Source organism: Astatotilapia calliptera, chromosome 12 (genome assembly GCF_964374335.1).
Source record: "Astatotilapia calliptera chromosome 12, fAstCal68.1, whole genome shotgun sequence".
In the NCBI taxonomy this organism is placed as follows: domain Eukaryota; kingdom Metazoa; phylum Chordata; class Actinopteri; order Cichliformes; family Cichlidae; genus Astatotilapia; species Astatotilapia calliptera.
This window is the reverse complement of record NC_137433.1, coordinates 36,824,697-36,852,344: the sequence shown is the minus strand read 5'-3', so window position 1 is coordinate 36,852,344 and position 27,648 is coordinate 36,824,697. Positions and strand designations below refer to the sequence as shown.

The 27,648-nt window shown below is 46.1% G+C and overlaps 1 protein-coding gene and 1 long non-coding RNA gene across 5 annotated transcripts in view; one reads left to right on the top strand and one right to left on the bottom strand.

Moving 5' to 3' along the window:
• wdfy3 (WD repeat and FYVE domain containing 3) overlaps positions 1-27,648 on the top strand; it is a 115,612-nt gene that overhangs the window by 72,218 nt on the left and 15,746 nt on the right. For 3 of the 4 annotated variants that reach the window (XM_026187495.2, XM_026187492.2, XM_026187491.2), the window contains 22 exons: positions 605-836; positions 1,054-1,214; positions 2,608-2,719; positions 2,805-2,995; positions 3,985-4,137; positions 4,447-4,520; positions 4,672-4,833; positions 4,922-5,016; positions 5,148-5,268; positions 6,387-6,604; positions 8,755-8,951; positions 9,763-9,897; positions 10,477-10,656; positions 11,112-11,345; positions 11,443-11,542; positions 12,474-12,634; positions 14,064-14,293; positions 15,417-15,526; positions 16,175-16,357; positions 24,443-24,600; positions 24,702-24,779; positions 25,590-25,820. In XM_026187495.2, coding sequence (XP_026043280.1) covers positions 605-836; positions 1,054-1,214; positions 2,608-2,719; positions 2,805-2,995; positions 3,985-4,137; positions 4,447-4,520; positions 4,672-4,833; positions 4,922-5,016; positions 5,148-5,268; positions 6,387-6,604; positions 8,755-8,951; positions 9,763-9,897; positions 10,477-10,656; positions 11,112-11,345; positions 11,443-11,542; positions 12,474-12,634; positions 14,064-14,293; positions 15,417-15,526; positions 16,175-16,357; positions 24,443-24,600; positions 24,702-24,779; positions 25,590-25,820 — 3,516 coding nt within the window. The remainder of the gene's footprint in view (positions 1-604; positions 837-1,053; positions 1,215-2,607; positions 2,720-2,804; positions 2,996-3,984; positions 4,138-4,446; positions 4,521-4,671; positions 4,834-4,921; positions 5,017-5,147; positions 5,269-6,386; positions 6,605-8,754; positions 8,952-9,762; positions 9,898-10,476; positions 10,657-11,111; positions 11,346-11,442; positions 11,543-12,473; positions 12,635-14,063; positions 14,294-15,416; positions 15,527-16,174; positions 16,358-24,442; positions 24,601-24,701; positions 24,780-25,589; positions 25,821-27,648) is intronic. The other variant, XM_026187493.2, reaches the window with a different exon arrangement.
• Positions 16,079-24,884, bottom strand: LOC145419410 (uncharacterized). Its single transcript, XR_013900795.1, has 2 exons — positions 24,647-24,884; positions 16,079-16,367 (listed from the first exon to the last, which is right to left on the bottom strand). It is a non-coding gene; the product is annotated as an uncharacterized LOC145419410 (long non-coding RNA).

The window sequence follows — 27,648 nt, the reverse complement described above, 5'->3', positions numbered from 1 at the left end:
CTCGATTATTTATCAGCTCCATCCAGCCATTTAATTCATCACTGACGTAAATAGGTAACGCATGCATATTTAATTAGCCTGCTTCCCCAAAGAAAAGGACACAAAAGGAGTTATCAGAGCAAACTATCAACTCATCAGTCTCTGACTCACACTGACAAAAGACAAACGCAGGAGTAAATCATGTGTGTCTGTGCACTGACCCAGCAGAGAATATTAACTGATAAAATCATCAGAGCCCTTGATCTATGATGTTTTTAAGTTCTGTTCCCTGAAATATAGACTTGATGATTATTTAATCCTGTCAGAGGGGACAGCATACGGGACCGGTTCCCAATTAAGTGGGTTCAAACTTCAACTGTGCATATAATTGAAATGAGTTTGTGTATCTCACATGCTCTGAAGCTCTGTTGTGATCTGAGCCAATAAACAAGTCAAATGTAAGTCATTTCTCTTTGTAGTCTCTGAAGTTTGTGGCGGGCTACGTCTGCATTTCATAGCACAAAAAACTGTCTGAGAACATGAATGTGTCAGCTCAGTCGTATTTCTGCATATCTTATAGAAATCCCTCTTTTGAGTCATTACCTTCACCTTTCCTCTTCTCCAGCTTCACTACATCCACAGCGCTCCAGGCGGCTCCAGCTCCACCAACCCTCCTGTCGTCAGTACTGTTTATGGGTACATAGGGACACCCCCTGCCCAGCGCCAGCTCTCCAGCCTGGTGTGGCGTCTTGGGCCTACCCACTTCCTGGAGGAGTTCCTACCTGCCGCCAGCGTCGCTGCCATTTATGAGCTTGGACCCAACTACGTGGGCAGCTTTCAGGCCGTCTACCTCCCCTGTGAGTGGACCACCAGACCTCGACGTACAGTCTGCAGACCTGCTTTTAACCAGGCTCCAAATCCTTGCTCTACTTTAATGCTTTTCTTTAGTTTTGTTCTGTCATTTAACCACCTTGCATCACTTCTTTTCTCCCAGCGTTCATCCATACATGGCTCCTCTTTTTTTTTTTAAATTTTTACTCACTTTTTACCTTCTCCATTTTTCCCTTCCTGCAGGTAAGGACTCCAAGGCGGAGGTAGCGCCGGCCTCTCCGGTGGTGCTGGTGCCAGAGGAGAAGGTGTCTTTCAGTCTGTATGCGCTCTCTGTGTTGACTCTCACTGTGGCCAAAATCAGGAAAAGCTACAACAAACTGGACAGCAAAGCCATCGCCAAACAGGTCAGACGCACGACTTCGCAAGGAATTAAAAGTCACTGCTTTAATGTTGTTGTCACCGCAGGTTTGTCTGCTAAATGGAAATCTTACTGTCAGATATTCCGTCAAAGTTTCATTGAAGAATCTATTATTTCCGTTACAGTAACCTTTAAACCGTAACTCTAAATTCAGTTTTCTATTGAAGTGTGCAGCACACTGGCTGAGATGACATCATCCTGGCTGACGTAACCGACTGAAAAAAGAAACCTGTCTTCTCCCTCTGCTACTGTGCCATGTGGTGACGTGTTTACCCTTAGCACAAGTGTAACGTTTGCAGAGAGGAAAGACTTTGAAGTTAATAAATAATTAAATACAAGCAGAAAAACTCCAAATTGAGGTCCAAAGTGTAAACACACATATAAGCTGTTTTCACACATGGATTTGAGACTATTTCAGGATTGTTAGATTGGGGCATTTTCCACAGACGTCCTTTTCGCAGCAGGGAATCACCTGCTTTGCATGACTTCGTGTTACATGAAGTACTCCATTACATCGGACACATGCACCCTGTCTAGGAAACTTCTAGGAAAGTATAGGGCTGCTGTGCATATCTGGAAATGGCTATGGATGTGCATTCACACACTTAATGGTTTGCAAAGGTCAATTTCATTTTTCAACAGAAAACTCAAGTCCATTGCATTTAAATGATGCATTTAAAGGAAGTAGCACACACAGTCCCACCACGAGTGTGTGTTGGAGCTCCAGATGAGCTCTGTGTTATCTCTTTCTCCACACTTATCACTTTCCCAGCCTGCCCGTCTCTCCTGCTCCGTCTCCCGCAGCGACTCACAGGAAGTGAAGTGCAGAGAATTACAGAGGCAGCAATTCTGCAGCAGAGACCTGTCACAGAGTAGGAAGACACTCACTCACTGTGCAGAGGGGAACGAAAATAAGTTGTTGTCCTCTCATGCAGCATTATCACGTCCCTCTTAGCAAACTAAGCCTAGTGTTTGGGTCTTTCACACCCTCTCACTTGGCTAAACATGGGTGTCATGTTGAGAGAAATAAAACTCCATAAATACACAATTATTCTAAATGCCAATGTTGCATAATGCTGTTTTTACCTTCCCCGAATTAACTGAAAGAATCCAATATTTCATTTCAGCTCAGTAAAGCTTTTGATCAGATCTTGGTGCAAGACTGCAGCGTCTAACAGTAAAACATTCTTACTCATAGACAAACATCCACAGCAACAAACGTTTGACTAACAAATGAGGAAATGGTGCAAAGTTGTGTGAAAGCGGCTCTGACGAAGTAGAGAGTTTAAAAGTAACCGTCGAGTTGCCGTCTGGAGACATACTTGAGGTGTGTGTGTGTGTGTTTTTAATTTCTGTCATTTCTTTTCCATCTTCTTCAGCTCGCCGTGTCCTCTCATGAAAATGCCACTCCAGTAAAACTGATTCACAATGCCGCCGGTCACCTTAATGGTCCCGCACGCACCATCGGAGCTGCTGTGATTGGATATTTAGGTAAACCAAATCTGCGCGACTCAGAATACCAAACGCTGTTCTCTAGTGGATGAAAACTCACTTGTTCTCTTTCTCCCTCCGTCAGGTGTTCGTGCATTCGTGCCCAAACCTGTGGCCACCAACCTGCAGTATGTGGGAGGGGCAGCGGCCATTTTGGGTCTGGTTGCCATGGCGTCAGATGTGGAGGGACTGTATGCGGCTGTCAAGGCTTTAGTGTGTGTTGTAAAAAGCAACCCGCTGGCCAGTAAGGAGATGGAGCGCATCAAAGGTTACCAGGTAAGTTATTAAAACTTAAATTAAAAGTTTTAGTTACATTTCCAGGATAATTACTGAGTTTTTCTAAAAATTGCCATCCAAACATTCGTAAATTGGGACGCAAGGCATTCGCTTCTCTCACATTTAAACACTGTAGTGTTTAAATGAATAGTGCGATTTGCACAGCATTTATTCACACACGTGGTGTGTGAATAAATGCTCTCCGTTGTACTTTAATGGTGTTGCTTCTACTTTTCTAAATTTGTTTACAAAATGCTCATTTGTCCGAGTGATGGGAGAAGGAAGCGGGAGATCGACAGACGATTGCTGCGGCAGCTGCAGTGATGCGGACACTGTACCGATCCGTCGTGGCGAAGAGAGAGCTGTGTAACAGCGAAGCTCTCTATTTAACAGTTGATCCATGTCCCTACCCTCACCTATGGTTACGAGATGTGGGTAGTGACCGAAAGAACAAGATCGGGGAAATGAGCTTCCTCTGAAGGGTGGCTGGCCTCTCGCTTAGAGATAGGGTGAGGAGCTCAGCCATCCGGGAGGGGCTCAGAGTAGAGCTGCTGCTCCTCCACATCGAAAGGAGCCAGTTAAGGTGGTTCGCTGGGTGAGGTGTTTTAGGCATGTCCCACTGGCAGGAGCCCCAGGGCAGACCCAGGACACACTGGAGAGATTATATCTCTTGACTGGCCTGGGAACGCCTTGGTGCTCCCCCGGATAAGCTGGAGGAGGTGGCTGGGGAGAGGGAGGTCTGGGCTTTTCTGCTTAGGCTGCTGCCCCCACAACCCGGCCCCAGATAAGCGGAAGATGGATGGATGCTCATTTGTCTCCAGTTACATATTTTTTGAATGTGTTTCTGTGTCAGACTAAGCACAGACTACTGTTAGTGACAGTGTGATTAATGTGAATATGACCCAGCAATGAGTTCACAGACTGAAAGCCAAGTTTAAGTCTGTACACAAAGACAAGTAAATGCGTATTTGTTTTGTCTTCCTCCTTAGTTGCTGGCTATGCTCCTAAAGAAGAAGCGCTCGCTGCTAAACAGCCACATCCTCCACCTCACCTTCTCTCTGGTGGGAACAGTTGACAGCGGCCACGAAACCTCCATCATCCCCAACTCCACGGCCTTCCAGGACCTACTGTGTGACTTTGAGGTGAGTGTTTACAGGGCCCGTTGACCCATAATGCTTGTGAGCCAACTGAAATAAGGACATTAGTGTGCAGCTGTCAAAGAAAGCTTGCCTATTTAGCATTGATAAAAGTCTTGTTCCACTTAAACCCGTCTCGGCTAATAAAACGGAGAGTTTGCAGGTATATTTTTGCATTTGTTAGAACAGGAAAGGGAAAAAAAGTGTTTTTTTGATGTTGAAGTGTTAAGGAACTGAGCTACTCTGTGCCAGAAGTTTGTGCTGCCAGAAATGAGTTGTGCGGCAGGGTCTGAGTCTGCTCCGTCTGCTCCTCAGGTTTGGCTGCACGCTCCCTACGAGCTCCATCTGTCTCTGTTCGAGCACTTCATTGAACTGCTGACAGAATCCAGGCAAGTGTCAGAAGGAAGTTTCCCTGAACAAGAAACAGATCACATGAAGAATAAAATGACTTTTATTTTTTTGTAACTGCTGATTGGCACAATTATTTTCATTTTAACGTGAAAGCGTCTCACTGTGTGTTTTGCTGACTGTGTCGAATAGTGAGGCGGCTAAAAATGCTAAACTCCTGAGAGAGTTTCAGCTCATCCCACGACTGCTGCTCACCCTGAGAGACACCACGCTGTCCCAGCCCACTGTCGCCGCCATCAGCAACGTGCTCAGTCTGCTGCTGCAAGGCTTCCCCAACCCGTACGACCTGCTGCGGTAAGAACGCGCTCGTGTAGCCGCTACGTGAACGTCGGTGATGATGATCCATGCCAGTGCAGCATAAGACCGTTTGCTGTCTCCACAGGTTCGGCCAGTTCATCTCCTCCACTCTTCCCACATTTGCCGTGTGTGAGAAGTTTGTTGTCATGGAAATCAATAATGAGGAGAAGATAGACGGAGGTATGAGTGATATTAGTGTTGATCTGACTTCTTGCACCTCTATCCTAAATAACGTGTGGCCAAAAGTATATGGTCAGTGCTTGACTGTTTTTCTATCCTTAATAAATATGAAACATTTGGTGCATCTGCAGGAAATGATGATGACTTTGGTGGCCTCCTATCAGCAAACCTCATTCTGCTGAGAAATCGACTGCTGGACAGCCTTCTTAAACTGCTTTTCACCACGAAAGAGAAGTGCACAGTTAATGCCCAGTAAGACACCGCTCTCCTCCAGACGTTGTATAGATTAAAAAAATAGCAGTTAGAGCCATGCCACGTTGAACTAGAGAAGTAAAGTTATGCTTGTAGCTTAATGACCATCCACAGACTGCAGGGGTACAGACACACATATCTGCTAATAATAATTCCTAACTAACATACTCTGATTTCACTCTGGAGCACAGAGCTCTGGGATCGTCTGTTGGTAGAATTAACTTCTCTTTAAGCCACATTATTTTAATAAATAGGCAGCAACACAAACATGGTCGCAAACTCCAGTTTAGTGATTCTGGTTAGCGTAGTTAACGCCTAACAGGCAGATACAGCCGCCTGTGTCAGCATTTACCATCTATCATAGCTGCCATAATTCTAACGTTATAACTTTAAACCTTAATAGTCTTAAAAAGATGTTTTATTTAAAAATAATAATAAATGAAATCACCCCATGCAGTTGTTGTGAAGATCGAAATTATCTACAGAGATTAAATCTGTTTGTGCAGTAGGCTGTTAGCATGCTTACTTATTTGTGTAAAGTTGGGTACATAAATGGTCAAAAAAAGATCTGCTGCTCATTCATCACTTCCTGCCTCAAAGCGCAGAGACTGCAACAGTGAAAACACTTTTATATGGTCTGAGCTTGGAGGCACCCCAAGTGGGCAGTTGAGGAACTGCAGTTTGCAAACTAAGCCAACTAGCATTTTTAATTTTTCTAGCCTTGGGTGTTGTTATTTGCTCCTTCTGTCATATCTGCTCATCCTGAAAGCTTCAAGTTAAAATGCAAACTCTCAGGCTGTCTATTTATTTTGAAAACTATGAATAATCAATCATAAAAGCGCCACACAACATTATTCTTGTTCTTTGATCTTTTAAAGACTTTTATCATTAAAAAGCTATTTAGCTCCAGTTATTACTGGAATATGGCTCAACTTGACTCAAATAATGGCAATATGCCCAGCGGCTGACAGAGATGGAGATTATAATGACACTGGTTGATATAATTTAGCAAAATAATGAGCAAGCAGAAGCAGAAATATTGACAAAGTATTTAAAATGTTGTGAAAAGAACTGATATTAAAGTAACAGTAAACCTGCAAAACTTTTTCTCCCTGCAGGGCGTGTGAGGAGCTGGTGCGAACGCTGGGCTTTGATTGGCTCCTGATGTTCATGGAAGAACATCTCCACTCCACCACAGTGACGGCAGCTCTGTGGATCCTGGTGGTGCTGCTGTCCAATCAGTCGATCCTCAACCGCTTCAAAGAGGGCCTGTGCGGAGGAGGCTGGCTGGACCACACCGACTCCGTCCTGACCAATAAGATCGGCACAGTGCTGGGTGAGTGCAGCAGCGTGGGTTCGCTGTCATTGCAGCACAAAATTGGAGCTGAGAGGCTGGATTTGGTTAACATTAGGCACTCGCCTTTGAGGGATGTGTGCGTGTATTAGCTCCAGACGTTCAAACCTGTAAGCACCCGCTCTTAGAACAGTCACAAGTAAGAAATCGTGATTTCCAAGGTAAATACTGTATGTTGTAACATGGCTCAGCAGACGCCTCTCCTCATTCTGGCAACGCTTTCCGTCGGAGTTGGCCTTCGTTCAGCAAACAGAGAGCTGCACAGTTTGTGCGCCGAACAGCCAAGGGTTGGTTCTCTCATTTTCACCCTCCCGCTCTCCCCTGCTGCTGCATCATGCCATAGTTCCTTTTGAACTTAGTGGTTTTCAACCTTCTCATTGCTCAGGCGTAAAAACCATTCTGATTCTTCAAAACTGGATTTACCAGCCTGGAATAATTTCAGATGTTGATGTTTGATTTAATATTTCCATAAAACTTCTGTCTAGAGCAGGGAGATATGGCCAAAAATATTTATCACGATATAGATTTGAAAATTTGCGATAACGATATAACTGACGATATAATTGATGCGAGACAAAATGCAACTCCACAACTTTGCTAGCGCAAAAAAAACCCCATCCATGTATTTTCACTTAAACAAGCAGCTATTTTATGTGCATTAAACCTATATAAACATATCCTGAGCATAACCACGTATAATATCCACTGAAGTTAAAACGAGGTGCTTTGCAACATTAAACTGCAGTGTGCCAAATAAAAAAGTCAAATATGTATTTTCAGACCATAAGGTGCACGGGATTATAAGACACATTAAGTGAAACAAAGCAGTCAGATGAATCAAACTTTATTAAACTCATTCTTCTTGCTTCCTCCACTTCTGTACCATTGATTCATTAATGCTGTATTCTATCACAGCGGCTCTATTCCCATGTTGTTGCAGTATATTAATCACTAACCTCGTATTGTGGATGGATTGTCTCAGTTGTTCTTCTGACTGAAGTTTGGTCCGTTTACAGCATCCTGCCATGCGACTGTATTTGTCTCTAACCATCAGGAACCTTCACGTTAACTTTTATCGAGTGGAAAAGTGTTAGCGTTCGTCCTCCAGCTTCACTGTTTATGTTATGCTAACATAGCTGAGTCGCTAGCGATCACGTAGCACATCATTATATAGCAGCTAGCCCAACTTCAGTAACCCTACAAACGTCACTGCTGTTTAGTTTCCTGTCTTCATTTATGTTGGAAGTGATAGCAGAGCTGTACGTTTGAATTCTTTCAGAAATCTCTCAGTCAGAACATGCTATATCATGCTGAGGTAACTAGCGAGCTAACTTCCGCTAACCTCCTGCTAACTTCTAACTCCGTTAAATGTAATAAATTCTGTTTTCATGGATGCCTGGATGCTAAACTTCATAGTTACACCTGGTAAAGCAGCAATGCTGATCGTTTTATTAAAGATGAAAGAATTTAGACAGTTTTTAACTCTCAGTGACGCTGCAGTGTTCGTTTGACTTTGGGACCTGAACGATCTGACGGACAAACACCAAACCAGTTCCACATCACTGAAGTGGCACCATTTTCACAAACCTATTCTGGTTCATCCGTTTCACTCAACGATCCGCCTTCTCCATTCTCATTCTCCGTTGCCGCCATGCTTTTTCGGCCATGTGCGTATGAAAACAAAGGCACTGCGCATGCACGTTTTACCCATATTCTATCGCGATATGGGAACGGTATAATATGGCCCAGCCCTACTTCGGTCTTTTATTTGTATTTATTACACCATAACACTCCTGCAAACATCCAGGTTGAGAACCATTGCTTTAGCTCTGGAAACTCCCCATTAGAGACTTGCTCTAACAGAATGAGCGCTATCAGGTAGAAGTCCTTAGTTTTATTCAGATTTGGAGTTTTTCTTTTAGTGTAACAAATCTGTTTGGCTTTGATTGATTGTGTTAGTTTAGTCCTGGATTTTTACTGCAGCCATCTCCTTCATAGCTTTGCTTCATTAAACCCAAAAGTGGGCACTACACCTGCATGTAGAGCTGCCTACAGGTGCAGTAGTCATAGGGTGCCACCCTTTTACCTTTGTGCTTTATTTTTAACATTCACTCTCTCAACTTTCTTTTTAGGATTCAACGTGGGTCGCAGTGCCGGCGGGCGCTCCACATTGCGGGAGATCAACCGGGACGCTTGCCATTTCCCAGGATTCCCTGTTCTGCAGACACTGCTGCCCAAACACACCAACGTACCCGAACTCTACTTCCTGCTCATGGCTCTCTTCCTGCAGCAGCCTGTCATCGAGCTCCCAGACAGCCTGCAGGTACATGTTAGTATACCCAACCTTCTTTAATAATAATAACTAAACACGTTTGTTAGCCTCAGGGCTTAAAGTGGACCTATGCTGCTCATTTCCAGCTCCAGATTTGTATTCTTGGACTTTTTAGAGTCCCTGCACCTTCAAGTCAGAGTACAGTGTCAGTGAATTGAGGATTCTTGGAGTCGCTGCTCAGGACTTCATTGAATTCATTGAAGAAGCACTTCAAAGTCTGAGGCCGTGTTTCTCAGACAGAAAAAGGTGGTGGAGGGTTAGATTGAGATTATGTCTCTGGGCCTTTGGAAGGCCTCGTTGTCCCCCCAGAAGAGCTTGAGGTGGGCAGGGAGAGGGAAGTCTGAGCATCTCTGCTTAGACGGTTGCCCCTTTAACCCGAACTCGGATAACCATCACAGGCTGGATAGACCGACTCTTTAGGGAACTTTGCACGATTCACAGTTCAGAATTATCCTTATTTATCTCATACTTGGCCATGGAGTACCCCCTCAGGTCATCCACTCTGCAGTTATGCATTTTATATCTTACCAGTGGGACCCAGCCAACAGTGAGAGGACCAGTGCTTTGAATCAGCCGGCCCTCTGTTGCCCCACCGACCTCCTGTTCAAACAGAAGGTTTACAGAGCTAAGACAGCAGAAGCAACACAGGGATTACCACGCTGAATGAGGAAGAGCATAATGGGTTCACTTTTAAACCTGAATTTGACCTGTCAAACCAGCTAATGAATAAATACAAAAGTGGACTCGTTTAATTAGATTTACATGTATCTGTGTGACCCAAACCCAGTGTCTGTGTTTGTTCTCTCAGTTTGATCTGGACTCTATCTGGACCTTCATCTTTGGCGTGCCGGCATCCAGTGGGACGGTGGTGGCCTCCATCCATAGCGTTTGTACTGAGGCTGCTTTCCTGCTGCTGGCCATGCTGCGCAGCATGCTTAACCTGGTGAGAACCTCTAAACCTTCAGACGCGTTGGTTTCTTGATTTTTTTATTTTTTTGGTCATTTCCTGCTTCCTCTACAGTAGCACATGCTCTAAATAAGTGTTTTACCAATGTAGTTTCCTAAACACGAACATTAATCTGCAGCCAGTTTCACAAAGCTTGTTTTTTGTGTAAAGACAGTGGAAGATTGCACAGCGATTTCTACTTGACTACAAAAAGCTTTTGGGATAATTGTTGAACCTTTTTAAGCCATTATTTGCTCATTAAATTCAAGGCCCTTTTCATAGAAGTGCATGTTTTAACAGTTCCTAACAGCAAGCTTGAAAAGCACTCACATGTGATTATGATCAGTCTGGATTCTGTGAAGGTTTTTCTTCTAATCTCCCGTCACCTTTAGCGCGCTCATCCCCTGCATGAGAAGCTTCACTAGACCGCCCGTGGGCTTAGTGTCAATAACTGCTCTGAAAAGACTTTTTATTTATTTTTTGCATCAGTCTGAGATTTGAACTGTTAAACTGCTGAGACTTTAATGGAAATTCTTCTCCAGGTTTCATTGCGTTGCATCTTTTGTCTCTTTCCAGCCTTGGCAGTCAGAGGAGGAAGGTTCCTGGCTCAGGGAGTACCCAGTAACACTCATGCAGTTCTTTAGATACCTTTACCACAACGTGTCCGACCTTGCACCAATGTGGCACAGCCCAGAGTTCCTCTGTGCCCTGGCAGCCGCTGTCTTTCCCTTCAACATCAGACCGTACTCTGAGATGGTAAATCTGTCCTTTATTTTTTCACTTAAGCAACTCGAAATAGAAATTAAATTCTGCACAAGGGAAGAACTTGCAGTGAAAATAATCTTGACCTAAAATTGCTCCAATATCTAACTAGTAGCGTTTCATCTTCCTCTCCACAAAAATGTAGAGTTTAATTTGCTGTGATCACACGTTCTGATTTGTAGTCCCATCAACACACAACAGGTACGCTGTAAATATCCCTTCAGGCTCAGTAAAACTGTAACTTATTGCCCTTCTGAGCCATGGGCCCTCTTATCTTGCTCTCCAGTTTGTTTCCTCACAATAAAAGGTGTTTGGGGACAGCTGCAGTGTGCTAGCCTTTGAATTAAGATGTATGGCTAAGATTTCCACAAGTCAGAGCAGCAAGAACTTGGAGGAAACAATGATCTGTTCATGAAAGATGATCTTGATAAAGGTCACATTCTTTGTAGGTCAGTGATTTGGACGATGAAGCGAGTTCTCCCACCGAAGAGTTCAAGGCCTTCACTGGGGACTCTGGCATGAACCGCAGCCAGTCTGAATACTGCAACGTGGGCTCCAAGACGTCCCTGACCAACCACCCGGCCAAAAAATATGTCTTTGACTTCATGAGGGTTCTGATCATGGACAACCTCTGCATGACCCCAGCCAGCAAGCAGACACCCATCATTGATATGCTGCTGGAGGTAAGAACACAGACATGAACCCCCATTCCAGATGCATGGATAGGAAACACTCTAACATGGCTGTTGCTTACTTTTCCCTTTATGTTGGTTTTTTCAGGCTTCCCCGGAGCGCTCCACCAGGACTCAGCAGAAGGAGTTTCAGTCCAACATCCTGGACAGCGTCATGGAGCATCTACTGGCTGCTGATGTCCTTCTAGGTCAGCAGACTAAAGTTTTGGTTCCTTCTCTCACCTCCAAACTAGAGGCAGGGGTGTAATGTATCATCACTATCACTGATGGCATTTTCTCACCTATTTCCCTGGAGTCTACAGTTAGTTCGGACACCCTGCTCATTAGGTCCATTCTTATTGCTTAAATCCTGCTCTTGTACATAAGCATGCTGCAGGACAGCTTAACTCTTTCTTTGGCTTTGAACAAAACTGTGATGGAGGCATCATGAGTCAGCAAATCACAATGTGAAGGCCGGAGATCTGCAAGCACCTTCAGGAGTTTCTGTTGTGCTTAGAGTATCGTCCTGCATCTATCTGAGGAAGAAAAGAAAATCTGTGCGCTTCAAAAAATGTGAGACAGCAAAAATCATCTCACTTACCTTTCTTTGTTTCCTTAGTAGAACACAAAATAATCAATAAAACCCATATTCCTGTCACACTGTTCTGCTAAATCTCAAAGGTAATATCTGTTTGCAGAGGCGTGAGATGCTTAGTTTTGTTCAATCATGTAATGCATTTTTAAAAAGCTGCTGTTTTTACACTCGAACAGTTTCTACTGTAATGAGGGGGAAACGCTTGCAGCGTGAGGCCTCCTTACTCCTGGAAATACAGACCAGCGCGACGCCCGCTCATGTCCTGTGTATTCACCAGGCATGCACTTCCTCTATTCTCGTATGGGACCAATCAGAAGTCACACAGACTTTGAGCTGCGTAGCTGGCAGGTGTAACCAGGTTTTCACTTGCACCTCCATCAGGCAGTGTCAGTGAGCTCATAGTTAATAAAAACTAAGGGTGAAAAAATGTTAACTGAAATAATAAAAACCAGAGAGCCTTCTTAAACTCTTTTTCCTATTTTGGTGGTATTCACCATCATAATCTGGAAACCCTCTAACAGATGTGTGACTGACTCTCTCTCCAGGCGAAGATGCCTCGTTGCCCCTCAGCAGCGGGGGCAGTTATCAGATTTTGGTCAACAACGTCTTCTACTTCACCCAGCGGGTGGTGGACAAGCTGTGGCAGGGCATGTTCAACAAGGACTCCAAGCTGGTGGTGGACTTCATCGTGCAGCTCATTGGACAGGTACAAGCAAAATGACCTCAGGCTGTTTTTGGTCAGCTGATGGTCCAAAATGTAGATTCACCCAAATAAATCCAGTGTTTTCAGATGTTATACAAACGGAAAGTCTCTGTCTGTCTAAGGCAGCGTACGTCCTCCCTTTATGTACTCACATTGTGTAGCTGGAGGCACTAGTATTTTGTCTGGTTTGTACACACATTTAATAGTCATTAGATTCACAAACACAGCATAATGTAAATCCTGTATTGTTGGGAGCAGCCTGCATTGTCAGACTGACATTTTCCTGAAGAGGCCGGAGGCAGAGAGACGGCGTCAGTGACGCCTGAACTGGAATAAGAAGGAAAACAGTCCTTTAGTCGTCTTGCAGTTAATGCAACCAGTGCAAAGTGATGCTGGAGCAAATCAGATAGACGGGGTCCTGCAGGCCTCATTTTTGTATGAGATGGGCACAGAATGAGATTTGGCTGCTGAGGTGTGTTTCTTATATTTGCTGCTTATTAGATTCAGTTTCTTTGTTTTGTTATTCTAAATAAGGGTTGCAGTGGTACCCCATGCGTATGCTTACATGGAAATGCTTTTAGCAACGTAGTAAAATGAGTCGTGCATGGACTTTGTCTTCCCTTTTTTGCGGTGGTTTGTGTACACATTGCTGTGCAGCTGAGAAGATAAGCAGATTATTTTCAGTAATTCATTTTTCGAGCCATAATGCAGTCCCTGAATCCTGGAAATATCCCTCAGTGGATTCGATGGCCATCCATTTCATCCTGAGGCGCACAGTTTGGAACTGGAATATATTTGTTATTGATTTCGTCAGTCATTTTGAAATGTACCCACTTTCTACTCAGTTTTCTCTGGAGTAACTCCAGCTGGAGTTGCTCCTTAACAAAGTGGTCGATTAAAAGGAAAAGATGTGTGATGGGTGGCACGGTGTGGTACTTCCTGCAGGTGTGTGAGTGAACACCAGGTGCTCCAGTTTATTCCAACAGTCCCAAATGTATTTGTCTGTAAGACTAGAAAAGAGGTTTTCTATGTAAATAATATTCATTTTCAATTTTTAAGACTTCTTCTGTTTCGGGCTTAAAACTGGTTTTCTCACAGTTTTGCTTTAACACAAAACAGGAAGCTCCAAAATCTGGAGCGTACTGTTAGAGCACACTTGAGTATGAACATGCAGAGTATTGATTTAAAGTCTAAACACATGTTTATAAATAGCAGACTTTTCAAATAAGGCCCTTTGAGGCCCTTAAGCAGCATTCCAATACTAAAGCTACGTTCACAATCCTCTGCATTCCTAACTCAGTGTAGCCCCGTTACAAACACAAATCTCCTCCTGCAGAAATATTTCGTCAGCAGCTTTATTCACATGCACTTCATAGCATTAAACAGCCATAACTGCTTCTCGCTTGTTTTCCTCCCGCTCCAAATTCTCCAGTCTAAGAGGCGTTCGCAGGGACTTTCTCTCGACACTATCTACCACTGTCTGAACCGGACGGTGCTCTACCAGCTCTGCCGACCCCACAAGACGGTAGCACAGCAGGTGGCCCTGCTGGATGCCCTGCGGGTCCTGACCGTCAACCGCAACCTGGTGCTCGGGCCAGGCAACCACGACCAGGACTTTGTGGCCTGCCTAGCTCACTGCTTCATCTGCCTGCACAGCGGGAGGTACGTTCTTTACATGGAGGCTGCTGTAGGCTTTTTACTTTGATTAATAGCAACAGACTATAGAAGTGCATCTATCACACCAGCAGGTGCTGTGTGTGTAGACACTCTGATATTGGTTATTCATACGTTGAACTAAATTTTCTTTCCTGTATCATTCTTTCAATATGTATTAGGGTGAGTAATAATATACTTCAGTGGTAAATCCTGTAAAGAAAAAGGTCAAAAGTAATAATATTCTTGGGTTGTAAACACACATATAGATGAGATGCATTAAGACATGTTAATGAAGGGCTTTAGTGAAATGTTGCTTTGCCAGTTTGTTGCGCTGATTGCTTTATCTGTGCTGCCGTAGCTCTTAAAGCTGTGCTGGTTGTGGCCACTGTGCACAGATGGTACTTTATTTGGATGCTTTGATTTAAAAGCTGGTTTTTGTTTTAAATAAACTGTAAATAGGAGTGTTTAGCATGTTTTCAGAATCACACTTAAAGGTGTTCAACAGATTTCATAGTGCAGAAGAGCTCTGGATTGTCCACATGTCCTGATAAAACAGAAGAGCTAGGCATGGAATAAATAATCAACAAACACGTTTTCTATGGTTATGTCACAACTTCTGTTTGCAAAGGACAATGATGTAAAGGGTTAGAAAACAGAAAAAACACAAATCATTGTCCTTTTTTTTCTGCACAGAAGACAGAAGAAAAGTTTGCATCGTGTGTTTATTTTGTTTACTGTTTTGCCGTTCTTGTAGTTAAACTCGGTGAGATTATCTGAGTCTCCCCCGCAGGAATGTTTGTATAACTAATTACCGCCAGGTCACACCTCCTTATGTTTATTTTCTGAAACCTGGACTTTGTCAGGTTTGCTCACATGCTGGTGGATTGTGATAGCAGGGGATGTATCTGGTTCTGGGGAAAAAAACAACATTTCTTTCCTCACACAGCAGCAGGTGTGGACAGACTGGATGTCCAGCCATGTGGTGAACACAACCTTCTCTAACACAGCGCTGTTTTTGACTGCAGAGATCAGACCTGTTTGCCGTGGAGAAGCCAAATAATCAAACCCTCCTCTCAGTTCTATGCAGGGCAGCATGGTACTCAGCTCCTGTGTGTGTGTTTGTGTGCAGTAGTGTGGACGGCTTCGGTTTGGAGGCGGAGGCCAGGATGACGACCTGGCACGTCATGATGCCCGCGGAGAACGAGTCTGACACCACGCACAGCCACGACGTCAGCGAGGGTGAGACAGATTCGTGTGTTTAAGTGTGTTTGACTGCGTGCAGAGCCACTCTGACCCTGATGACCTCTGCCCAGATACTGTTGTCACTTTCTTGTGTGGCACATCCTCTATATAACAGAATAACTTCAGTTTATTTACACTTTATAAATCATTTAGGCCCAGCTATGATTAACAGTGATTTGGAGTATTTAAATGACAAGCAAAACAGATGATCATGAACAGTTAAAGATACACAATAGAAATTAGAGGATACGAGAAAATGCGAGGAGTGCAAAAATAACCCGAGTGGTTTAGAGATCTGTCTGAAAGAGCGACGTCTCCTGCAGTTGTTTTACCATCAATCAGTCCCCTCACTCGTAATTTTAAAGTCCAATGAGTTTGTTCTTGCCTTAGAAACACTCGTCTTCATATATCAGCTGTGAAAATAACCCAGAAAGTCGCTGAGGTGTAACGCTTGTATTTTTGTATGTTGTGGTGCGGCATGTGCTTAGATGTTCTGTTCTGTGCTTGTGGGGGAGGTGAATGTGGGTGAATTACAGACAGAGATGGAGGGAGAGCTTAATGAATATTTTATGTGTTGCAAAGGAATTTTACAACTGCTCTGCACAAAAACAGACAGGAAAACTCATTATCGTGGTTCCTCTGCAGGGCGGCAGCTCCTGCTGAAGGCGGTGAACCGTGTGTGGACGGAGCTGATGCACAGCAAGCGCCAGATGCTGGAGGACATCTTCAAAGTGTCTCTGCCCTGCAATGACAGAGGACACGTGGACATCGCCACAGCCCGTCCCGCTTTGGAAGAGCCGGCCCTGAAGAGCTGGCAGAACCACCTGGGTCAGTAACACTGTGAAAAACACATGCAGAGGAATAAGCACGCAGTCTTTCTGCTCCCTACTTTAGCTCACTTTTTGTTTTTCTCTGCTTTGAGTAGCTGAGTGTTGCTCATGCAACCTTGAGATAACTAGGTCAGCCTCTTTTTGTTTGACAAAATAAAGTAACCCCCTGCAGACAGAGCTTGTTATTTTCTGATCTGCTGTCTTTTTAGCTAAGCTATTGCTTATGTAAGCAGATTGGTAAATGACTGTCATCCACCAGCCAAGTTTTGACTCGTCTGCTGATTAGTGATGGGTCGTTCGCGAACGAAATGGCTCTTAGAGCCGGCTCTTTGACGTGAACGAAGCGAGCCGGCTCCTTATCGCCAGCCGTCACGTGGGTTTTTTTTTTTTCTTTCTCTCAGCCTCTCTCTCGCACTTTTTTTCCGTTTCACTCTGCACGCAAGCCTTGTGGGCAGAGGGGGGAGGGGCGGTAGTTACACTCAGTAGCACAGGAACAGAGCCAGAGAGAGAGAAAGAGAGGCAGGGACAACAACATTAGAAAGGTATAGTAATCATCCACAACTATTTTCGGTTGCAGATGATAAAGGATTGAGAAAGTTTATTCATGCAGGTCCATATGACAGAGAATATGCATGTTCTTTTAGTTTTCATATTATAATTTATATTTAATTGTGTTGTGGTTTGCAGTGTTTTGTGTTCTTTTCACTTTAAATTTGTGAAAGGAAAAAGCTGAAAATTTAAATAGTTAAAAGTTGAAATGTGAATAGTTGATTTTTGTATTATATGATTTATTTATTACATTTTATGTGGAGTGAATAAATAAAAGTATATTTACGGTGGCCTCTAGAGACAAAGCACATACAAACTTCAAATCACGTACGAACTCTGAAGCATGTACAAACTCCAAAACACGTAAAAACACGTACAAACTCCAAAACACGTAAAAACACGTACAAACTCCGAAGCACGTAAAAACTCAGAAGCATATAAAAACTCAGAAGCACATAAAAACTCAAAACACGTACAAAAGACAACAGAAGTGCTCCAGGATGCTGGGCGCAGTGTTGAGCCTTTGTTATCTTGTGGCTACACAAGCCAGCAAGTACCAACGACCGGATTTGGTGTGTGGTAATAACAGGTAATGAACTTTTTTTTAAATTATTTGAATATATATATGAGTGCCTGTGTATAAATACACAAACAATACACACATGCTTTCAATTGTGTAATTTAAGTGATCTAGTAGCTCTGCTTTGGAAGTTCAGTTAATGCTAGAAATGTGTTTTGGAGTTTGTACGTGTTTTGTCTCTAGGGGCCACCGCATATATTTATATATAAACATATATAAATAAAACCACTTGTTTTTACGTTAGTAATTCCTTTTGTGCATAATTTTATATTATTGTTAATAATAAATTAATTAAAGCAACAAAACAACCTGAAGAGCCGGTTCGGAGCCGAAAGAGCCGGCTCTTTTTAGTGAGCCGAACCGAAAGAGCCGGATCTCTAAAAAGAGCCGGAAATCCCATCACTACTGCTGATCCAGGCTCTTTGGCAGGCAACCAGATGTTGTTAGAAGTTCTCTTTGAATTTGTAGAAAAGGCCCTAAGATGTTTTTCCTTTGCTAAGCACTTATGAAATATCTGTGGTAGAAGGAGCATTATTTTTGAGAGAAGATATGATTAAATTAAAATTTGTAAATACTTGTTCTGTCTCACAAAATCCCCTTTACCTTCTGTGTTAGTTAAATCTTGGAGACATCCCGAGTAAGTTGTGCTCTTGCTGGGAAAGCTGAACTTCTGCATCACAGAGCTGTGGTTGTGAAACATGCCCAAAACTGTGAACCCACAGCAGATCAAAGTAGTTCAGACTTTTCAGATTTTCTACAGTTATTGTCGAACATCTGTTTTGTGTAGAAGAAGAGAAACCTCTGCTTTTCACTGGCTTCAGTGCAGGTCAGGCCTCAGCCCCACAGACTGAGAGAGAGAGGAAAATGTGTATTCAGGAACCAGCTGGTGAGTGGTTGTTGGAGGTTGTCGGCAGTCAGTGGGTGAAAGAAGTGGCTAAGAAGTCTACAGTGCTGCACCAGAAACGATTAGTTATGTCTATAACTTCTGTTCCCTGAAGGAGAGGAACGAGGTACAACACATAAGTATGGGATATCACGCCCTCGCGTGTCCTGGCTGAAGAAACCTTTATTCACGCCTTTACGGCAGATGACGTGTGATGACACGCGCAAGGCCCCGCCCGCACATATAGCCGCTGCCATCACCGTCATCCCTCAGTTCGATAGCCGCTCTTCACCGAGCCAACTGCTCAGTGGGGCCACCCTGTGTTGTACCTCGTTCCTCTCCTTCAGGGAACAGAAGTTATAGACATAACTAATCGTTCCCTTTCAGTCGATTCACTCGGTACAACACATAAGTATGGGACCTATATACACGCCCCGCAGAGCAGCCACCGAACCGGAACGGGACCACCACATCCTTAGTGAGTGGTAGACCCAGCAGAAAGGACAGCATGAGCCACCGAAGGGGCTGTAACGTCCAACCGATAAAACCGCACAAAAGTGTGCGGCGACGCCCAATTAGCCGCTGCACAAATATCAGCCACAGGCACCCCTCTAAAAAGAGCCCATGAGGTCGCCATCCCCCTGGTGGAATGAGCTCCCACCCCGTGGGGCAACGCAAAACCTCCGGTGCTGTATGCCAGCGAGATAGCTTCCACAATCCAGTGGGACAGCCTCTGTCTGGACAGAGCTCTACCTCTATTCGGATTAGCGAAGCAGACAAACAACTGGTCACACAAACGCACATCCCGAGTGCGCTCAATGTAGGTGCGTAGCGCACGCACCGGACAAAGAGAATGCACCCTCCTCTGCTCCTCAGATTCAAAAGGAGGGGAGCAAAAGCTCAGCAACTCAAACTCCATTGAACTATAAGATGCAGGCATGACCTTGGGAAGATAGGCGGCATTCGGACGCAATACGACCTTGCGGCCATCAGGAGAAAACTGTGTGCAGGCAGGATGCACAGACAGCGCATGAAGGTCCCCCACTCGCTTCGCCGAGGCCAAAGCGAGAAGTAATGCGGTCTTATACGAAAGAAGTTTCATATCTACCGACTCAACGGGTTCAAACGGAGGGCCACAAAGGGCCTCCAGCACCAAAGACAAGTCCCAAGCCGGGACACTGGACTTAAGCACGGGCCTCAGCCGGCGAACCCCTTTCAGAAAACGCACGGCGAGGGGATGCGCACCTGGTGTCACCCCGTCAAAACCGATATGACAAGCAGATATAGCCGCTAAATAAACCTTGATCGTTGAAAACGAAAGGCCTTTATCCAACAGCTCCTGCAGGAATGTCAAAACATCCACAATAGAGCACTGAAATGGGAGAGTGTGGCGGTCCTGGCACCATCGCTCGAAGGCTCGCCATTTGTAAGCGTACAAGCCTCTAGTAGACGAGGCCCTGGCGCTCTGAATCGTCGCTACCACACTAGGTGGCAGACCCTTAGCAACCAAGTTTAACCTCTCAGCAGGTAAGCATGAAGGTGCCACAGATCCGGGCGCGGATGAAACACTTCCCCCCCCGCCTGAGAGAGGAGATCCCTGCGGAGAGGAAGCTGCCAAGGACTTGCTGCAAGCAGGCTGATTATTTCTGCATACCACGACTTCGCGGGCCACCAAGGGGCCACCAGGATCAGAGAGAGGGAATGCCGACGCACCCTCTCCAGAATTGGAGATATCATTTCCACTGGGGGAAATGCATACAGGAGCACGTCTGGCCATTGGTGCGCTAGCGCGTCCAAGCCCAAGGGTGCATCGTGGTCGATTATGGAGAAGTACAGGGGGCAGTGAGCATTCACCCTGGAAGCAAAAAGATCTATTTGCGCCTCGCCAAATAGATCCCAAATCTGAGCCACTATTGAAGGGTGTAACCTCCATTCTCTCACCAGAGGACCCCCCCTGGAGAGAAGGTCCGGCCCCAGGTTCAGGTGGCCCGGGACATGGGTGGCTCTTAGAGTCAGAAAATGAACACTGCACCATAACAGCAGAGAGCGAGACAGCTGCAACAGGGGAAGAGAGCGTGTTCCTCCCTGCCTGTTTATATAAGACACCACTGTTGAATTGTCCGTCCTGACTAAGACATGCTGGCCCTGCAGGACTGGACGGAAACGCTTTAGAGCTAAGAACACTGCCAACAGCTCTAAGTGGTTGATGTGCAGCTGGCGCTGAGCCGCGGACCAGATCCCTCTCACTGACGCACCCTCGCACAGCGCTCCCCACCCACTTAGGGAAGCATCTGTGGACACCACCTTGCGAAACAACACCCTCCCAATCCGAGAGCCCTGGTGCAGTAGCCCGGGCTCCCTCCAAGGACGGAGAGCTAGCATGCAAGACGCAGTTACCGGCAGCCTCCTCCGGAGGTGACGCGAAGCACACAAACGGTGAGAGAGAGTCCAGCGTTGAAACGCTCTCATTTTCAACAGCCCAAGCGGCACTACGGCGATCATAGATGCCATCATGCCCAACAAGCGCAATATCGTCTGGAAACGCAGTCTGCGTCCCAGCTGAAATTGAGCGAGGCAGCGATGAAACGCGGCCACTCTGTGCTCTGACAACCGTGCGCGGCTGGAAAGAGAGCATATTTCCAGACCGAGAAAAGCGATCTGTTGACCTGGGATTAGCGAGCTCTTCTGAAAGTTCACAGAGAACCCCAGTGTCTGAATGTGTGACAGAACCCGCGACAGCTGCGTCTCCGCCTGTTCTCTGGAGCAAGCCACGAGAGCCCAGTCGTCCAGGTAGGCCAAGATGCGGATGCCCCTCTTCCTGAGGGGCGCTAGCGCTGCCTCGGCACATTTCGTAAAGGTGCGGGGAGCGAGCGACAGCCCGAACGGCAGCACTAGGTATTCGTAGGCTACGCCCTCGAACGCAAACCTCAGAAACTGCCTGTGTTTCGGGTGTATAGCGACATGAAAATAAGCATCTGTTAGATCGATTGTCGCAAACCAATCTCCCGGGCCGACTGCACTCAGGAGCTGTCTGAGTGTTAGCATCCTGAACCTGTACGTTCGCAGGTACGTGTTCAAGACTCGCAGGTCGAGGATGGGACGAAGCCCTCCCCCTTTCTTCGGAATGACAAAATAACGGCTGTACCAACCTTTGTCCGTCTCCGAAGCGGGGACCACCCGCATTGCTCTCTTCTGTAATAGCGCCTGTATTTCCTCTCTGAGTACCAAGGCTGCCTCGGGGTTGACAATCGTGTTCACGACTCTTTGGAAACGAGGCGGCTTGACCCGGAACTGCAACCGGTAACCCATGGCAACGGTTTGCAGCACCCACGGAGAGGGGGCGCAAGCGCGCCACTGAGGGAAGTGAGCAGCCAGCCGGCTGGCCTGCAGCACTGACGGCGGGGCGCCGTCGCCCCCCAGTGTGTCTGCAGGGGACTGCATCCCCTGCCTGACCTGGCTCATTTCGCCTGCAGGTTGAGCATTTGAGATTGTTTGAGAGTAAACAACACTCTTTATTGATTGCAACATGGGAACATGTACATTTATACATTTTGTTGGGTGCACCTTTTCCGGGGCATAACAATGAAAAACAGCGGGAACACTCGATGTGGTCGCTTGAACATTCAACACATCTGAACCGTGTGCAGGGGTTATGTGCTTGGGAGACCGCGATAGGGAAGTGCAGCGCCTTCTGGGGCTGACAACCTGAACAGAACTTAAGCGGCACCTCTTGTGCGGCAACAGAGGGGTAAGAGCAGCGTCTCCCTGCGTCTCCCGGCCTTTGCCCCAGGCCGACTGGCGTGGAGCTCGGGCCGGAGTACGTGCTCTCGCCGGCGGCCCTCCCACTCCAGCAGTGGGCGCCGGTCTCTTGCCAGCTGTCAGAGGAGCGGCGGGCCTGTGAGAGCTAGCAGTGGGCTTGGGCTGGCGTCTGGGGATGATGTCGCGCAGAGCTTCCGTCTGCTTCTTCCTCAGATCGAATCTAGCCTGAATGGCTTCAAGTGAATGTCCGAATAACCCAGCCGCAGACGCTGGTGCGTCCAGATACACAGCTCTGTCTCTATCAGGGACGTCGGAGAGGGTCAGCCACAGGTGCCTCTGCGCCACCACTGTCGAAGCCATCCCTCTGCCCAGGGAGAGCGCTGCACAGCGAGACGCACGGAGGATGTAATCCGTGGTGACTCTAACCTCGTTAAGAAGAGGTGACAGCGGGCTGTCCTCCGGAACCAGCGATCCAAGCTCCGCCAGGCACATTGCTTGGTACGTCTGGAGCATGGTGACGGAGCTCATGGCTCGAGCGGTGCCGGCCTGAGCCCGATAAATCTTCTCCAGCTGCGAGGCCGAGAATCTGCAGTGCTTGGACGGCAGAGTTGCGGGGCCACCGACACCATGGTTATGGGACGGGGCCAGATAAGCAGCCAGAGACGGCTCCATAGGGGGTGGGTTAGCTAAACCAGCTCCCTCGGCGCCGTCCAATTCCATGTACTGTCCATAGCCGGGCACAGTGACGCGGGTAGACAGAGGTTTGTCCCATGACGCTGTTAGCTCGCAGAGAAAGTCTGGGAACATGGGGAGGCAGTTTTTGGCCGTTGCGGGCTCCGGTGGAAGGAAAAAACCCGCAAACCGCGACGGCTTCCGAGCTGGTGGAGGAGAGGGCCAGTCCACCTGCAGCTTCTCAGCGGCACGGCGAAACAGGGAGAAAAGAGAGGTGTCATCGTGGCCGACCGGCGCAGCAGCGGCGGCATATTGGGTCGACAATGAGCTCTCCTGCTCATCCTCCGACAAACCATGGATGTCCAGGCCGATGTCCAGCACGTCATCGTCTTCCTGGGGAGCGCTGGCGGGCTTCAACCCAGGCTGAAGCCCGTCAGCGCTCCTGCATGGTTCCGGTCCGTCATCGGCTAACCCGTCAACGTATTCCATGTGGTCAGCCCAGCTAATCGCGGGGACATCGACCTGAAAATTTTCGTCTTCGGACTCGGACGAAGCCGGGGCTCCAGACTCGGAAAGAAGAGGGTCATGCCGTGCGACAGCCGAGCGTCCCAGCACTCTTTCCACAAACGTCACCCGTCTTTCCAGGGTCGAGCGTCGGAGCTGGCGACAAAACGCACAAGCTTCGGGCTCCGTCAACGCTCTCCTAGCGTGGACGATCCCCAGGCAGACAGGGCAGGCATCGTGCTGGTCGCTGTCGTGCAAAGAGAAACCACATCCCTGAGGACAGGGGCGAACAGAAGATTTCTGCTTTGCTCGCTTCGGTTTGGAGTCCATTCCCAAAACGCAAAGCGAAACGCTGCACAAGAAAAACTTGAAAATAGCGCTCCGCGGGCAGCCTACGCACCAGCTGGGCGGTGGAGGCTAACACCAACAGGGGCAGTTAAGCTAGGTTCAAGTTGGCAGACAACGGAGCTAACTAGCAGTAGCTAGCTAGCCCAACTCAGCAGAGGTGTTCTCAGCGAGGTGAAGAGCGTAAGAACTGAGGGATGACGGTGATGGCAGCGGCTATATGTGCGGGCGGGGCCTTGCGCGTGTCATCACACGTCATCTGCCGTAAAGGCGTGAATAAAGGTTTCTTCAGCCAGGACACGCGAGGGCGTGATATCCCATACTTATGTGTTGTACCGAGTGAATCGACTGAAAGGGAACCTCGTGCAATGACTTTGTTTGCCACAGTTGCCTGTATTTTGCATGGAAGACACAGACTTATCCGCAAACACTTGCAGGCTGCTCGCTGTAGTGTGGCAGTGAAGCTGTGGAAAGTGTGGTGCAACTTTTACTTTGAAGGCAAACGTTCTCCGTTACCAATTTGAGTCTGATTTTTTTTTTTTTTGTGGGCAGCTACAGTCATCAAACTGAGGAAGGAGATTTTTGTTGCATCATTCCTATCAGGGAATGTGCATTTTTCCTTTGGAGCACAGAGACTAAGCACGAATTTTACAGATTAACTTAAGTAATAAAATTGCATTAACACCCTCTGTCATCGACTTACATGTTTTCTTTTACTGTAAACAGCAGACTGTTAAGATAACCACAAGGTTAAAAAAACTGAATGTACTTTTCTCTTTTCTGCCAATCAGTTCATGAGAAAAAGTACATCAGTCGTGGGGAAGCAGTGGCACCAGCGACTCAGTCCAAACTGTCCAGAGTCAGCAGCGGCTTCGGCCTCTCCAAGCTGACCGGCGTCCGGCGCAACAAGAAGGAGAACAGCCTGAATAAGAACAGCCTGTCTGCACAGGTACACGGAAAACAACAAGCACACATACACACGATTTCTTACTTACGTGTACTCTCTGAGTCTGAGCGCTTCAAATACAGGCTTGTATTTCTGGTCCACAGGAGACTTTCCAGTGGATGTTCACACACATCGCTGTTGTCCGGGACTTGGTGGCCATGCAGTACAAGGAATATCAAGAGGTAGTGCATCTCATCTCCCAATGGGTCAAGATTAGTTATGACCATTAAGGTTGCATACAAAATGTAAGGTGCAGTAACTCCTAGGCTACTGAATAAATAAATGACAGTGTTTCATATGGAAACGAGTTCAGATGTAAGTTTTGTTTTGGATTTCTCTTCAGCTAGTTTTCACAGGTGATTTTCTTCTTGTAGTTTTTGTTTTTACTTTATTGTTTTCACAGTTTGTGTCTGTCTTTTCAGTTATTGCACAATGAGCAACTTACAAAGTTCAGAACAGCTGTAAAAAGTTGTGACTCACAGCCACGCTGCCCTCCTGTTCTCAGTAAACATTCAGCAGATGTGCTTGTTGTAAAGGCAAATGTGATGAAAAACTAAAACTGAAGGCTTTAAGTTATTTTATTAGTTTCTGTAAATGCACAAACACATCGAATTTAGCTATAACAGCCTTGCACTCATGCTTGCTAGTGTTTGTACTCATCCTGGATGGTTTTAAGCTGTGATCACACAGATCCTGCATCCATACATGTGGTTACCAGGTGGGAACTTTCTGTTGGTCCTGTGCAAAAGTTAAGAACAACTTTGCACAAAGTTTATTTTTGTAAAGTTTCCTTAAGTTATTTCTGTGATCAGCGTCAGCACAAACCAGTGTGCTCTAACAGTGCAGTCTGATGTGACTGCAGGACCACACAGAAACTCTGGACGGCTACATTTCACAGCCCAGTGTTGCAGTCGTGACATTTATAATTCATAGCAGTATTTTTTCAAGTGACTCACCGCACTCTTGCTTCGTCCATCCTCTCCGTCTCGCAGCGGCAGCAGAATGCCCTCAAGTACGTGACGGAGGAGTGGGCATCCATCGAATACGAGCTGCTGCGTGAACGAGGCCTCTGGGGCCCGCCAATCGGCTCCCACTTGGACAAGTTTATGCTGGAAATGACGGAGGGGCCCTGCCGAATGAGGAAGAAGATGGTTCGCAATGACATGTTTTACATCCACTACCCGTACGTCCCAGAGACGGAGACCAACACCAACTCAGCACAGGTACTCTGCTTTAAATCGGCATTCACACGTTCCCACAAACCCCTCCAGGACTTTAGCAGATATGAAAGGACTCGTGGTAAATATTCATTTGAGGAATGACATTAGCAAGACGAATTAAAATCTAAACTGCACCTTTTTTACACCCAGGAGAAAACCTCTGGCTCCATAATATTCAGTTTTCTCCAGTTTAATTACGAGACAGAGATGCAAATTAAATATGACAATACCGTAAAGAGAGGCATGCAGCCAGCGTAATGTCGCCCATGGTTTGTGTTTCTATTTTTAAGCCTGAGGTTAAGCGTTTAGACTGTCGCTGTCAACAAACTACTGACTGTAATACTATCGAGAAAGTGTTGGGGTCATAAATCAAATGTGCAGTAAAGTCATTTTTTAAATAGACTTAAATACTTGGTTTAAAGCACGTCAGCATTTTCTTCCCTTTTTAAATCCAAAGGTTACATTTACATACACAAAAAGACCTGGGGCACCTACACACTACACGTGCCTCTGCCATGGAAACCCATACCATGAAGCTCCCTGAGCAGGTTTGGAGTTACTGGGATCCATTGATGTAGATCAGGGGTGGGGAACTCCAGGCCTCGGGGGCCGGTGTCCTGCAGGTTTTAGATGTGTCCTTGATCCAACACAGCTGATCTAAATGGTTAAATGACCTCCTCAACATGTCCTGAAGTTCTCCAGAGGCCTGGAAATGAACTAATCATGTGACTCAGATGTGTTGACCCAGGGTGAGATCTAAAACCTGCAGGACACCGGCACTCGAGGCCTGGAGTTCCCACCCCTGATGTAGATAATATCCCACTGAGATGCAGTGAACTCTGTAGGATCACGGCTGGGTGCTTAATATCCAGAGATTAAGAGGTGTGGCCCCAAACTTTGTCCATAGAGTGTATCTTCATTTACAGTCAAATACTCAGATGTTTATAATTGTATGTCAGTAACATGTGTCCAATGACATGAGCACAATATTGTATTTATAATATTTCAAATGTCTCACGGGGTGTTTTCACATCTGTGGTGTTTAGTCGGTTTAAATGAAAAACTGGTTCATTTTTCTCCTTGGTGCAGTTCGTCTGTAAACACAGAAATCACATTCAGGTGTGGAAAACCAACCACACCAAGATGTGATGTGAACATAATCCGACTTCCATCTGAACCAACTACCAGTTGTACTTTGCAAGTTTGAGCTAAAAAGCTTCCTGTAGTCACGTTTGCACATCATCCTCTACAAAGCAAAGGTCCGTGCAGGTTAGCAAGTAGCCATGAAATGAATGCAAGTTCTCCAATAATCCCAAACACAGCACCTTTTCCTGTTTCTACTTTTGTTGCTCCCGCCCCAAACACATCTGGCGAATGAGACAGACTGAACATTCTCACTTGGTTTCTTGGTTTGTAGTGAAGTGTTTTGGTTCGTGTGTAGTTTGAATTTTTCTCTGTGTGGAAACAAACAAAATAACAGGGAAAAACCAAAAGTTTACAAACTGATCAACTGATTCAGATCAGAATAAACTATAGGTGTGAAAACACCCATACTTCCAGACGTTCACCGACAGTAGTGCAAGTCCATGTCCACAAATTCAACAAGTGTGTCAACTAAGCAGCCGAAAGCATAACAAAGGACACCAAAGTCACAGTGAGCTACACTGTGACAGCATGAAATGTAGCCAAAGTGAAACAATATCAAAGAGAAGAGGCTGAAACTGAATCTCACAGTTGGACTGGCACGAGCATTTGTTTGAACACATGGCAAAGAAAGTATTTTAAGCATTTTCAATAAAACATGGCAAAGAAATCCAGTTTGTTTCTTTTT